At 50.0% G+C, this 13,541-nt stretch overlaps 1 protein-coding gene across 1 annotated transcript in view; it reads right to left on the minus strand.

Annotated features, from left to right (window-relative positions):
• LOC115103501 (SRC kinase signaling inhibitor 1-like) overlaps positions 1-13,541 on the minus strand; it is a 93,127-nt gene that overhangs the window by 8,955 nt on the left and 70,631 nt on the right. The window contains 14 exon segments of the mRNA XM_065006730.1: positions 529-1,157; positions 1,160-1,637; positions 1,766-1,858; positions 2,151-2,207; positions 2,376-2,546; positions 3,169-3,318; positions 3,409-3,557; positions 3,747-4,023; positions 4,755-5,061; positions 6,906-7,053; positions 7,373-7,503; positions 8,142-8,317; positions 12,023-12,183; positions 12,679-12,699. Coding sequence (XP_064862802.1) covers positions 529-1,157; positions 1,160-1,637; positions 1,766-1,858; positions 2,151-2,207; positions 2,376-2,546; positions 3,169-3,318; positions 3,409-3,557; positions 3,747-4,023; positions 4,755-5,061; positions 6,906-7,053; positions 7,373-7,503; positions 8,142-8,317; positions 12,023-12,183; positions 12,679-12,699 — 2,948 coding nt within the window.

A 13,541-nucleotide genomic window follows, 5' to 3' on the forward strand; every position in this document is an offset into this window, starting at 1 on the left:
AGGGGGGGGGGGGGGGGGAATAAAGAGGGGAGAAAAAGAGAAACGACAGTTTATTGCAGCAGAGATTGGACTTGCCCTGGTTTACAGAGTAGAAACAGAAGATCAATGAAAAAGACAATGAGCAACCCGTCTCCAAGTCGACAGTAGCACCACATAACTAATCACAGTACAGAGAAGGAGAGCATCTGCCGCAGGCCCCTTCGAGTTGAACAGATTTCAGATTTAAAGCCTTTGGACTCTGCCAAAATCGACCCGTTTTCACAGGGAGCAGACGACAGATTACTTGTATGTGGGAATTGTCAGGTTGAGAGGTTCAACGGAGGTGTGAGGTATAACTCCATGTGAGGTTGGTCATTTATGTGCTGTCACATTCCCTCTGAAGTCAGTAGGAGGAAGACAAGATAAAGCCTCAGCTTCAGCAGAAACAGCAACCCCAACACTTAAAGCCAAAAAGACAGAAGAGGATAGAGAGAAGTGAGTGCATGCCCTCTAAAGAGCAGAGTCTATGCAGGGGTGCACGTTATAGACCTTGGTCATCGTGGCAGGAGTGTAGGAGGGTTTGGGCTTGGGTGGGACTAGGGGCTTCTTGGTCTCTGGGGTGCTGGTGCCAGGCATCTGGGCTGGGTCTGGAGCCTCTGACAAGGCAGTGTCAGTGGCGGGGGAGAGGTGCACTGTGGTGGGGTGGCCACTGAGCTCCAGCAGGGTGTTCTCCAGCTCGCGGATGGTTTCATCCAGGCTGTCCAGCCTCCTGTAGGTGCTGCTCCTAATGTCCTCTCCCTGCTTCCAGGGGTTCGGTCCCTGTTCTTCCCTGGCCTGGCTCTCCTCACAACCTGCAGACCCATTGGGTTTCACTGCTGCTTCTGCAGAGTCCTGACTGGGCTCCGGAAGGGTGGCAAGAATGCTCTTTATTCCAGTGCTGTGAGGGAGTGTCAGGTTCCTGGCCCCTGTCTCCACCCCTCTCCTCAGAACCTCTCTCAGAGAGTCCTGCTGCTCAGGGGAGAGAGTTATCCTGGAGCCCAGGGTACTGGGGCTGCTGCTCAGGCTGCTGTGAGAAGATCCTGCTCTAGGCTTGGGGACCACATTGGATGACCCTGTGTCCTCCTCCCTGCCCAGCAGTAACTGCAGCTTCCTGTAGGCCTCTCTGACCGTCACAATCTCCTGAAGAATACCAGTAGTGGAGCCCCACACAGACGGGTTTCAGTGCTTCCCTCTGAAGGCTGAGGTGGGATGGTGAGTGTCTGTAGAGCCTCTCCCCAGGTCCTGCTGAGCTTCTGAGCCTCCGAGGGTGACATCACCATCACCCCCAGCTCAGTCAGCACCAAGGACAGCTCTTCTCTCTCCTCCCTCTCTTCCTCCTTCTCAAAGGACTCCAGGATTCTCAGCTCCCCCCGCCGAGAGAGCTTCCTCTGGGGCTGGCTGACGGGATCCTTCCCCTTAGAGACCTCCTGGATCTTGGGGGATGTCTGGGGAGGAGCAGTCTGGCTCTGGGACTGGTTCACTGTTGGGGACATCTGATGGTCCTGTGTCAAGTCTCTGACAAAGCCTTCTGAGGGAGAGGGTGAAACTGACACGCACTCTGTCGGCACGATCCGGGGGACAGGAGAGAAGGACGGACCAGGAAGGGCCGTGCTCTGTGCCTGTTAAACAGAATGGGTGAATAGAATTAATATTCCAGCATACATTCAATAAGATAAAATAGGATTGTTTTCTAAACAGTGTAATGGTAATTGACTGGTTCTAAAATACTTCTCATTAGGGCACTAACCTGTGAGTGTGATGCCAGTATGCATTCTGAGCTGCCCTGCTTCCACTGTAGGCCAGAGCAGTCCAACGATGCTCTAGACAGCTGGTAGACAGTTTAGAGTTTCACAACTGTACACACACACACACACGCACACGCACTTCAGAGCACTGCAACCAACACAGAGAGAGACTAGTCACTGGAGTGTTTGTGTGTAAGGAAGAGTGATCACTCTATCAGGGAGTGAGTGTGTGTTGGTATAGGGTGTGTGTCTGAAGACAGTGTGTTTTGGGGTGTGTGCTGGTAGTGTAGAACAAGGGGGAGTGCTGGACCAAAGGGCTGCATTTAAAACAATAGTACAAACTCCTTTATTTTCCCTACAGCACCAAGCAGAATAGTGTCAGTGTACATTCTGTGTGCTGGTGACCAGCTGCTGTGTTTGACAGGAGACCCTGTGGAGAGCACTCTGCAGATAGAGATAAAAGGTGAGGGTGGGACTGTGTACTCTGGGAAGGGTGTAGAGATCAGGGATGGAACATGGGTGTGTGTATTTGAGGGAGGGGGTAGAGGGGTGGAAGTGTTAGTTCGAGGAGGAAGGAGGGCGAGGAGGAAGGTGAGGGCAGGCTCAGGAAGCAGCAGTCCACACAAGCCCTCGCGAGGTCAGGGAGGGTGTTACCTTGGTGCACAGGGCCCCTGGGGGCCATAGGTCGAGGCTGGAGGGGGGCACGCTGGTCCTGCTGCGGGGGGAAATGGGCAGGGACAGGGGAGGGGGGTGGCTGAGCCTGAGGGGGGCTCTCTGAAACAGCTGACAGGGGGAAGGGTAGGAGGAAGGGGAGGGGACAGTTGAAGTAATGTAAATAATGGTTAAATTAGGATAAGTTATCCATAATATCAAGATCAATTATCATAACTGGTCTATCAAAAATTACAGTAAAAAATATATATAATCAGTCCAATTTATTGTTTCACTATGTGGCCAGCAGGGCATACGAAAGACAATCACACAACTCAACGCTTCATTTGGGTCCACGTGGCCAGGCTGGGTTGGTCTGTGAGCTCTGGGTGACACGCAGTGTGTGTGTGACTAAGCTGTGTGATCAGCAGTAATCTGGACCCACAGTGAATGGACTCTCTGTCTCAGTGAGGAGGCCAGGGGTGTGGAGAACATATGGCACCTGCTGCTTTGACCTGACCATGCTCTCTAACACACCAAGCAGCCAGCTAATGAGGCCTACAACAGTGTGAGTGTGTGTGTGTGTGTGTAGCTACACGCTCTCGGCAAAATTAGGGAAGCGGAGGAAGTGTCGTTTTTCAGTAACATTTCCCATTCCCCTTACCTAAAACCCTTCAGGGACCACTTCTATGAATACTATATCAACTCTGCAAACACTATTAATCCACTATTTCCCAAGCTGGTATACCAGTACCTCCAGTTCAGCAGCGATCATGTCCTCCTCTCCCTCCTCCTTGTCTCCAGAGGCGATGGTGGGAGGGGTGGACGCAGGACGCGGGTTTTCAGACACCGTCCGTCGCAGCTTCACATGGGGCTTCTGTGCTTCTGCCTCCTCCGCCTCCGACTTTTACACACATACATAGTGGAGATCAGAAACTAGGCAGGATGTGTGTGTCTGTGTGTGAATATACATCCATGCCTCATGCTCTGTCACCTTCATGCTCTTGCCGGGGATAAGGGTCTCTCCGCTGCGGGTGATCAGTCCAGCCGGGGATGATGGGAAGCTGCGTCGAGGTGGTGGGGGAGGGGGCGACTTCGAGGGCTTCTCTGTACGATAGCGAGTCACTGTCAACTGCTCTGCATCTGTGGCAGGCAGGGCAGTACCATGGGCACCCGTTAGAGAACCAGACACAGTACATTCATACGGGCACCACAGCCGACACTGACACATTCAGGAGCTGAGTATGTGACAAAACACTGCTGCCCATCAGTACATCAAAACTGGTCTACTGTTACCTCTGTTGGGTAAGGAGAGGTCTGATGTATCCTTACCAGAACCACGTCTGGAGCCAGGTTCCTTCCCCGAGAGCTTGTGTGTGGCGTGCTGGGGCTTGGTAGGGCGGTGATCTGGGGTCCCTCCCCCACTCTGGGTGATCTGAGACTGGGAGGGTGTGTTGGAGGAGGGCTTGTTGATCTGCTTGGCGGCAAAGTCCAGGTCTGGGATGGCCTTCATCAGCTCAGCCTGGGTCTCCTCCAGCAGACGGTTGATGTCTTGAGCACTGTACTGGGTCAGACTGGCCCGCTTCTCCTCCCAGTCCCGCTCTGCTGCCTGGGGAACCATAGAGAGATATAGCACAGGGAGGGTTATTGTATTCACACACAGACACACGCACGCACACAGACACATGCACGCACACAGACACACAGACGCACACACACAGACACAGACACACAGACGCACACACACAGACGCACACACACAGACACCAACACTCACCACAGGAGGTCTTTTAAAAAAAAAAAAAAAAATTACCTTTATTTTACTAGGCAAGTCAGTTAAGAACAAATTCTTATTTTCAATGACGGCCTAGGAACAGTGGGTTAACTGCCTGTTCAGGGGCAGAACGACAGATTTGTACCTTGTCAGCTCGGGGATTTGAACTTGTAACCTTCCGATTACTAGTCCAATGCTCTAACCACTAGGCTACCCTGCCGCCCCAATTAAGGTGCCAGGTTGGTGGCACCTTAATTGGGGAGGACGGTCTTGTGGTAATGACTGGAGTGGAATCAGTGGAATGGTATCAAACACATCAAACATGTGTCTCTGTGTGTTTGATACCATTGCATTCGCTCCGTTCCAGCTCTTATTATGAGCCGTCCTCCCCTTAGCAGAATGCACTGACACTCACTCACACATGTGCAGACATCCACACTTGTAGACTCACTCATGCCTACGCACACTCTCCTCCAAAACCTATACATACTGTATCATCATACCAATGCTAGACCAGGACAACTACAGACTAAACACTAGAATGGAGTAACAGAAGGGTTCCTTACCAGTCGAACCTCCACAGACACAGCCTTATCAGCGGCAGCGCGGTTGGCCAGCTCTTCCAGGGCCCGGCCCTTGTGAGGCACAGGGGGATGAGTGTCCCTGTGAGGGCCAGAGGAGGGGTGGCTGTGTCCATGACCGTGACTGTGGCTGGAGTGGGGGCTCCAGTTAGACAGGCTGCTGCCGCCCCTCAGGTCACTGAGGTTGAGAGGGGGGCTGGTGGGCTTGTCAAAGTCAGAACTCTTACGGAAGTCCTCACTGCTGTGCTTGGGGAAGTCCTCCTGCTTCTTCCATACACCCTCTTTCACTTGCCTGACCACACAAACACAGCCAGTGTCAGGCGATGCCAGTAACGTCTGTATATCGGCCAGTATGTGTTCAGTGCTGATGGGCTGTGGCTAGACAATGCAGACTCTTGAGTTACACATCGTTCAGGTACCTGTGACGTTGGATCGGTGTCGATGTTTCAATGATGGTCAGTGTGTGGTGGGCTGTAGCCTACCTGCGAAAGGTGGTCACTGGTCAGTGTGTTGGGTCATGTGTTGGGTCATACTGCGCATGGCGGTCAGTGTGTTGGGTCAGTGTGTTGGGTGCGGCGGTCACCTGCGCATGGCGGTCAGTGTGTTGGGTCATGTGTTGGGTCATACCAGTGTGTTGGGTCATTACTGCGCACCTGCGCATGGCGGTCAGTGTGTTGGGTCGTGGCGGTCAGTGTGTTGGGTCATACTGCGCATGGCGGTCAGTGTGTTGGGTCGTACCTGCGATGGCGGTCAGTGTGTTGGGTCGTAGCGCATGTCAGTGTGTTGGGTCGTACCTGCGCATGGCGGTCAGTGTGTTGGGTCGTACCTGCGCATGGCGGTCAGTGTGTTGGGTCGTACCTGCGCATGGCGGTCAGTGTGTTGGGTCGTACCTGCGCATGGCGGTCAGTGTGTTGGGTCGTACCTGCGAAAGGTGGTCACTGGTCAGTGTGTTGGGTCGTACCTGCGCATGGCGGTCAGTGTGTTGGGTCGTACCTGCGCATGGCGGTCAGTGTGTTGGGTCGTACCTGCGCATGGCGGTCAGTGTGTTGGGTCATACCTGCGCATGGCGGTCAGTGTGTTGGGTCGTACCTGCGCATGGCGGTCAGTGTGTTGGGTCGTACCTGCGCATAAACGGTCAGTGTGTTGGGTCATACCTGCGCATGGCGGTCAGTGTGTTGGGTCGTACCTGCGCATGGCGGTCAGTGTGTTGGGTCGTACCTGCGCATAAACGGTCAGTGTCAGTGTCAGTGTGTTGGGTCGTACCTGCGCATGGCGGTCAGTGTGTTGGGTCGTGTGTTGGGTCCTGCGCATGGCGGTCAGTGTGTTGGGTCGTGCCTGCGCATGGCGGTCAGTGTGTTGGGTCGTACCTGCGCATGGCGGTCAGTGTGTTGGGTCGTACCGCATGCGGTCAGTGTGTTGGGTGGTCACTGGTCAGTGTGTTGGGTCGTACCTGTGTGTGTGGGTCGTACCTGCGCATGGCGGTCAGTGTGTTGGGTCGTACCTGCGCATGGCGGTCAGTGTGTTGGGTCGTACCTGCGCATAAACGGTCAGTGTGTTGGGTCGTACCTGCGCATGGCGGTCAGTGTGTTGGGTCGTACCTGCGCATGGCGGTCAGTGTGTTGGGTCGTACCTGCGAAAGGTGGTCACTGGTCAGTGTGTTGGGTCGTACCTGCGCATGGCGGTCAGTGTGTTGGGTCAGTGTGTTGGGTCCTGCGCATGGCGGTCAGTGTGTTGGGTTGTACCTGCGCATGGCGGTCAGTGTGGTCACTGGTCAGTGTGTTGGGTCGCACCTGTGTTGGGTCATACCTGCGCATGGCGGTCAGTGTGTTGGGTCGTACCTGCGCATGGCGGTCAGTGTGTTGGGTCGTACCTGCGCATGGCGGTCAGTGTGTTGGGTCGTACCTGCGCATGGCGGTCAGTGTGTTGGGTCGTACCTGCGCATAGAGTGTTGGGTCGGTCAGTGTGTTGGGTCGTACCTGCGCATGGCGGTCAGTGTGTTGGGTCGTACCTGCGCATGGCGGTCAGTGTGTTGGGTCGTACCTGCGTAGAGAGGTTGGTGTGTTGGGTCGTACCTGCGCATGGCGGTCAGTGTGTTGGGTCGTACCTGCGCATGGCGGTCAGTGTGTTGGGTCGTACCTGCGCATAGTGGTCAGTGTGTCAGTGACGCTCTTGCAGCGTTTCAGCAGGGCGTCCAGTCTGTGTGGCTCCTCCTTCAGGAACTTGACGGCTTCCACCTCCACCCTCAACACCACCCGCATCTTACTCTGCAGACTGGGGAACTGGTCTGGAGGGGGACAGGGAGAGAGAGGGGACACTACATATTAACATCTCATGAGTTGCAACGGGAGTCTGATTCTGAGAGTGGTGATTGTGATGTCTGGATGTTTGAGACTGATGTGTGTCTGTGATTGTCACAGTGTCTACAGTGTGATGAGTGTATCAGACCAGGTGAGTGTGTCTGTGAGTGATCAGTGTATGAGACCATGTCAGTGTGTCTGTGAGTGAGCAGTGTATGAGACCATGTCAGTGTGTCTGTGAGTGAGCAGTGTATGAGACCATGTCAGTGTGTCGGTGAGTGATCAGTGTATCAGGGAGTAACTTACTCTTGAGCTCTGTGAGTGTCTCTCCTAGTTTCCTCAGAAGTGAGGCCTTCTCCTCCAGCTCCTGAACCGTCACCAGTTTGTGATTGACAGACGAACCCTTCTGGATATCCTCCACGGACTTCTCCAGGTCACTGGAGAGACAACACAGGAGAGACGTGTCAACACAAGGCCTTCACAGTTAACATGAACATGTTTGTGTTATGAGGACTGCAATGTTCTACTGAGAATGGCCACACAACTGTGGTGTGTGTGTCGAAGCGAGAGAACCACAAGACTGATGGAGAGACATACACACAGTCTGGACACACACACGAACGCTGGCACACACACACACACACACGCACACACACACACACACACACAGGCTGACGAAGCAAAACCACTAATGAAAATCCAACTTAATGATGTCAAGTAAATCAGCCTGAAGCCATATGGCCAATCAAATTGGTATGAAATAAAATGGCTGTTAGCAACGGTTAATAACAAGCCTAGATTAACAGCGATGATCTAACGAGGCAAATGATTCATTCAACAATGTCCACTCATATAAAGTTACACACTCTTTGCTAAACCTGGCAGTGTCTGGGTAACGCATGGGGATTGTTTGTGTTAACAGTAGGACGGCCTGTATTACTGCCTTAGTACAACCATATGAATCAGTCAGTCAGTCAGTCAGTCAGTCAGTCAGTCAGTCAGTCAGTCAGTTAACCAGTCATTCAACAAACGGATCTTAAGGAAGGAATGATTCCGTGACCAGGTGAGTACTGACTGGAGCTGCTGGATGATAAACTCCTCCTCGTTGAGGTATTTGAGTCTCTCCTCTTCCACCAGGAGGCGCTGTCGCTGCAGAGGGTCCTCCTGCTTCCTCAGAGCGTCACTCACACGCACTTTCAGCTCCTTCTCCGTTCTTTTCAGCAGCGTCTTCACACTGTCCTGGTTCTGGAGCTGCACACGCACACGCACGCACACACACACACACACACACAATACTGAATGGTTAAACAAGATTATATTGTGTAACTAATAGTGTTCTGAATGATAGCCCTTGTAGCAGAAATCAGTGTATCCAAATTGTGTAGGTAATAGAGGTTACAGGTGTCTGAGGTCAAACAGTAGAGAATTCTGCAGATGATTAATGGTACACATCTGCTGCAATACAATAGGCCTTCCTCCAAATTTGGTATCACACACCTAAGGTGGTCCTGCCCAGAGCAGTAAGGAGCTTGTAGAGGTCAAGATAGCAAAGGAATCACAGTGACAACATCCTGCTATTAGCATACCATATTATCAGGCAGTTGTGCTATTAGCAATGAAAACGTTTTTTTCTGGACCAAATTGGATACATTTTTCAACGGAGCTGACAGAACATTTTGCAGTGAAAGCTAATTCCCTGCAATTCTCCGCTTTGCCATGGCTAATCCTGTGTTCTCATGCTCAAACATTAAAACAAAATCAATGGGACCCCAATCAGGGCCCCTGAGCATGTGTCCTGCGTGTCCGGTCGGTAATGCAGACATGCAAAAACTTCTCATAAATTCATTGTTTGATTTGCTTCATTGCTTTAGCTTTTATTTTCTAGTTCTAAAATATTATATTATTAGAAAATATATAGGCCAATTATTATTTTTTAATTCCTTGGTGTGGCGGCAACAGTTGACCAGAGCTGCTTCTAAATGAATACCTGGGAGACACTGGTGTGTGTCTGTCTGAACAGTACTGCCCTGCCCTTGACTGCATAATGGTGTGTTCTATTTTGGCCTTGTCTGTCTAATAATGAGGATGCACTGCCTTGTCCATGAGTTTGTACCTCCACAATGTGTGTATCTCTCTCTCCGTGTGTGTGAGAGAGAGAAAGAGTGTGTGTGTTTGTGTTATTAACAACAGATTGCTCTGTCCTTGAGAGCTCTGCGGGCGTTCTGATGCGCCAGCGCTCCTGTCTGAGCCAACCTGTCTCCCCTGCTAACAGAATGTGATTAGCTGATGATGGAACCCATCACGGTGCTGTGTGCTGTGTGTGTGTGTGTGTGTGTGTGTGTGTGTGTGTGCACGTGTGTCTCAATCAGGGAAAAATAAGGCAGAAAACAGCAGGTTTCCAGTTCGCGAATTGCACTAGTAGGGACCTCTAAATCCTACTGTAAAATTCAAGACACATCCAGAACTATGAATGGAACCTGTCATAATGCAAAACAACCACTACTGAGATGAAAGCACCTGCTTAGCAAGGGAAGTTAATCATGGATTGCTTTTATGTTCCAGGGAATCAAACTGAACAACAGTATAAACAATGTGCTCTGCAGCATTACTTCTGATTTGCCCCAATAGAAGAAATGCATTAAAACCCCATTTATTCTCATCCAGCCACAGCAGTCACAATGAAAACATTTCTACTCTCTTTCTGTTCCTTTCTCTGCATTACGCTACCTCTACCACGTTCACCCTTCCTCTCCCTTCTCTCTCTCGCTCTACATAATTCATGAGCATCATGTATTATTCAGGCCTGGGGCCGTCTCCATGGGCAACGGGGCGGGTCAGAGGTTAGGAGTCAGGCTTGGGCTCCCACACAGGTAAATGACTGACATTATTACTACTCTCTAGTCCCATTGTGCTGCATTTGGCTTCCATTTACCACTTTACTCCTCTCCACCCGTGTCTTTTATCCTCAGAACAGCCTCAATTCATCGGGGCACGGACTCTACAAGGTGTCGAGAGCGTTCCACAGGGATGCTGCCCCGTTGACTTCAATAGTTCCCACAGTTGTATCAAGTTGTCTGGACATCCTTCGGGTGGTTGTTGATACACATGGGAAACTGTTGAGCGTGAAAAACCCATCAGCGTTGCAGTTCTTGAACCTGGCACCTACAGTACTACCATACCCCGTTCATAGGCACTTATTTTGTCTTGCCCATTCAGCCTCTGAATGGCACAGACACACAAGCCATGTCTCAATCGTCTCAAGGCTTAAAAATCTTTATTTAACTTGTCTCCTCCCCTTCATCTACACTGATTGAAGTGGATCTAACAGGTGACATCAATAAGGGATCATAGCTTTCACCTGGATTCACCTTGTCAGTCTATGTTGTGGAAAGAGCAGGTATGCATAATGTTTTGTACACTCAGTGTATTCTTTCTCCAACAATAAATCCCACCACTTAAACCCAGTTCCTCATCAGAAGAGAGTTGGTGCAGGTACTGCTGCTGTGCCTCTCTGTGCGCACCAGTTGTATGTTGAGGAAATCACAGGCTATAAAACTACAAAACCCAGGATTCATGAGCCATTGAGCTGGGCCCTAAGGGAGAGCTTAACGATGCATGAAGTGGACTGGACCACTGACTGTGTCCACTGTTATGTTTCATAAACTCTCTCTAAAGGAAGAGACAGACAGGGCAGACTGTTGAACGGCCCTGCGCTGTCCCTAAATCACATACGCCATATCCTCCACACTTCATTTCTTTTCTCCACTGATCTGATGTGTTAGAGCAACCACTTCCACCCCCCCCTCCAGAGGGTTAAGACACCGACAGGACGATTCTCTTCTCTCCTCAGCCTGTAACCATGGTACCGCAGGGAGTCACAGCGGAGACGTTGAATGGTTTCATTTCTTTCCATTATCTGATGCTGCGTCCATCTTCACAGGGATATCCACTAGGCTCGGGTCTTAACTCTTAGTACCAACACATACGGCAACTTTAATCCTCCAATGTCTCGCATCGCAAACATCCTCAAAGCATACTATGACCTAAATGTGTTGTAGAAGAAGACATCTGGTTCATTATTGTGTGTGTGTGTGTGTGTGTGTGTGTGTGTATGTATGTATGTATGTGTGTGTATGTATGTATGCATGTGAGTGTGTGTATGTATGCATGTGAGTGTGTGTATGTATGCATGTGAGTGCGTGTGTGTGTGTGTATGTATGCATGTGAGTGTGTGTGTGTATGTATGCATGTGAGTGTGTGTATGTATGTATGCATGTGAGTGTGTGTATGTATGTATGCATGTGAGTGTGTATGTGATGTTTGCATGTGAGTGTGTATATGTTTGCATGTGAGTGTGTGTATGTTTGCATGTGAGTGTGTGTATGTTTGCATGTGAGTGTGTGTATGTTTGCATGTGAGTGTGTATATGTTTGCATGTGAGTGTGTATATGTTTGCATGTGAGTGTGTGTATGTTTGCATGTGAGTGTGTATATGTTTGCATGTGAGTGTGTGTATGTTTGCATGTGAGTGTGTGTATGTTTGCATGTGAGTGTGAGTATATGTTTGCATGTGAGTGTGTATATGTTTGCATGTGAGTGTGTGTATGTTTGCATGTGAGTGTTTGTATGTTTGCATGTGAGTGTGTGTATGTTTGCATGTGAGTGTTTGCATGTGAGTGTGTATATGTTTGCATGTGAGTGTGTGTATGTTTGCATGTGAGTGTTGTATGTTTGCATGTGAGTGTTTGTATGTTTGCATGTGAGTGTGTGTATGTTTGCATGTGAGTGTTTGTATGTTTGCATGTGAGTGTGTGTATGTTTGCATGTGAGTGTGTGTATGTTTGCATGTGAGTGTTTGTATGTTTGCATGTGAGTGTGTGTATGTTTGCATGTGAGTGTGTTGGTGTAAACAGCCGTACTAATCGATGCATTGAGAGTAGGCCCAGGCGTTTTCACCTGCATCTTGCGGAGCTGGGAGAGTTGTTTGCGCAGGTCGGTGGCGTTCTGCTGCAGGTCGTGGAGGTGAAGCTGCATCTGCAGCCGGGTGACGGTGGTGACCTGGCTGTCTCCGGTGGGAGGGGGGGGCATCAGAGCCAGCGGGGCCGACGGCGTCAGAGCTGACAATCACAGGACAGAACACAGGTTATGAGGAAGTTAGAGGAAACTGGGTTATTTACAATGCTGTATGTATAAAGACATCTGACACACAACAGAAGATACATACACACACACACACACGCACACACACACACAGTTCCACACGCAGTCTTGGGCGCACAGGTAAAGGATCCCAGCTCAGTTCCTGGACAGAGGTAGACTGAAAACGAAACAGAGAGAGCCTGTTGATGGTGCGAGGAGAATATCCTTCTGAATCTCAGATGTATGAACATCCAGACAGACCCAGAATGAGTAAGGGACCAACAAGACAGGACCAGAGACGGGGGGGTAGAGAGGAGTATAGACAGACCTGACCTCTAGGTAACCAACCAAAGGGAACATAAGAAAAGAGACACATCACCACCAATACTGGACCTGTGACAACACCAGACACCCAACCAGGGGCAGAGAGATGAGAGGAGAGATAGAAGAGAAGAGGAGAAGAGTCAAACTACCTTTCCGCTTCAGCCGCCCAGCTGTAACACAGAAGCAGTGAGCCATTAACCAAAGATAAAGAGAGAGAAGAGAGAGTGGAGGAAAACTGGGAGTAATCTTCAAGGTTTACATTGCCAAGGGCAAATGTGGACCCCTGGACACTTCCTCTATCGACTATTGCTGAGAGAAAAATGGCTAATTCAACAGCTTTATTTTTTCTGGTGTTATTTCATGTCAAGGAGAGGCATCAAAGGCAGTCGTGTCCTTTCGCTGGCCCTTTGAAGGTCTGGCCATTGAACAGCAAGTCTATGCAGACTCATCATGCTAAACGGAGGCATGAGGAACAGGGGAAGAAAGAGATCTGGAGAGAGAGAGGGAGTGAGAGAAAAGAGAAATACAACAGAAGAAGAAAGGGAAGGAAATGTGAGAGTAAGAGAGAGATATTAGAGGAAGCAGGGACAGAGGGAAGGGTTTGTGTCTAGGTTGCGAGTTGAGGGAGATGTCATTCAATGTCTGTTGAGGTTTAAAGACCAGGAGCCATCTTATCTGTTAAAATAACAGGTCTATGCCTGGCCCAATGGTAAATTGATTTTTTATTTTACCTTTTATTTAACTAGGCAAGTCAGTTAAGAACAAATTCTTATTTTCAATGACGGCCTAGGAACAGTGGGTTAACTGCCTGTTCAGGGGCAGAACGACAGATTTGTACCTTGTCAGCTCGGGGATTTGAACTTGCAACCTTTCGGTTACTAGTCCAACTCTCTAACCACTAGGCCTAGTGGTCTGAAAACTGATCTGAAAACTAAGCTCAACTTGAACTATTGTAAATGGTTAACAGGACGGTACGCAGTCTGACTACAAGATCAAACTAAAACTCAATTCA

The sequence above is a fragment of the Oncorhynchus nerka genome, linkage group LG21 (genome assembly GCF_034236695.1).
Source record: "Oncorhynchus nerka isolate Pitt River linkage group LG21, Oner_Uvic_2.0, whole genome shotgun sequence".
NCBI classification, from domain to species: Eukaryota; Metazoa; Chordata; class Actinopteri; order Salmoniformes; family Salmonidae; genus Oncorhynchus; species Oncorhynchus nerka.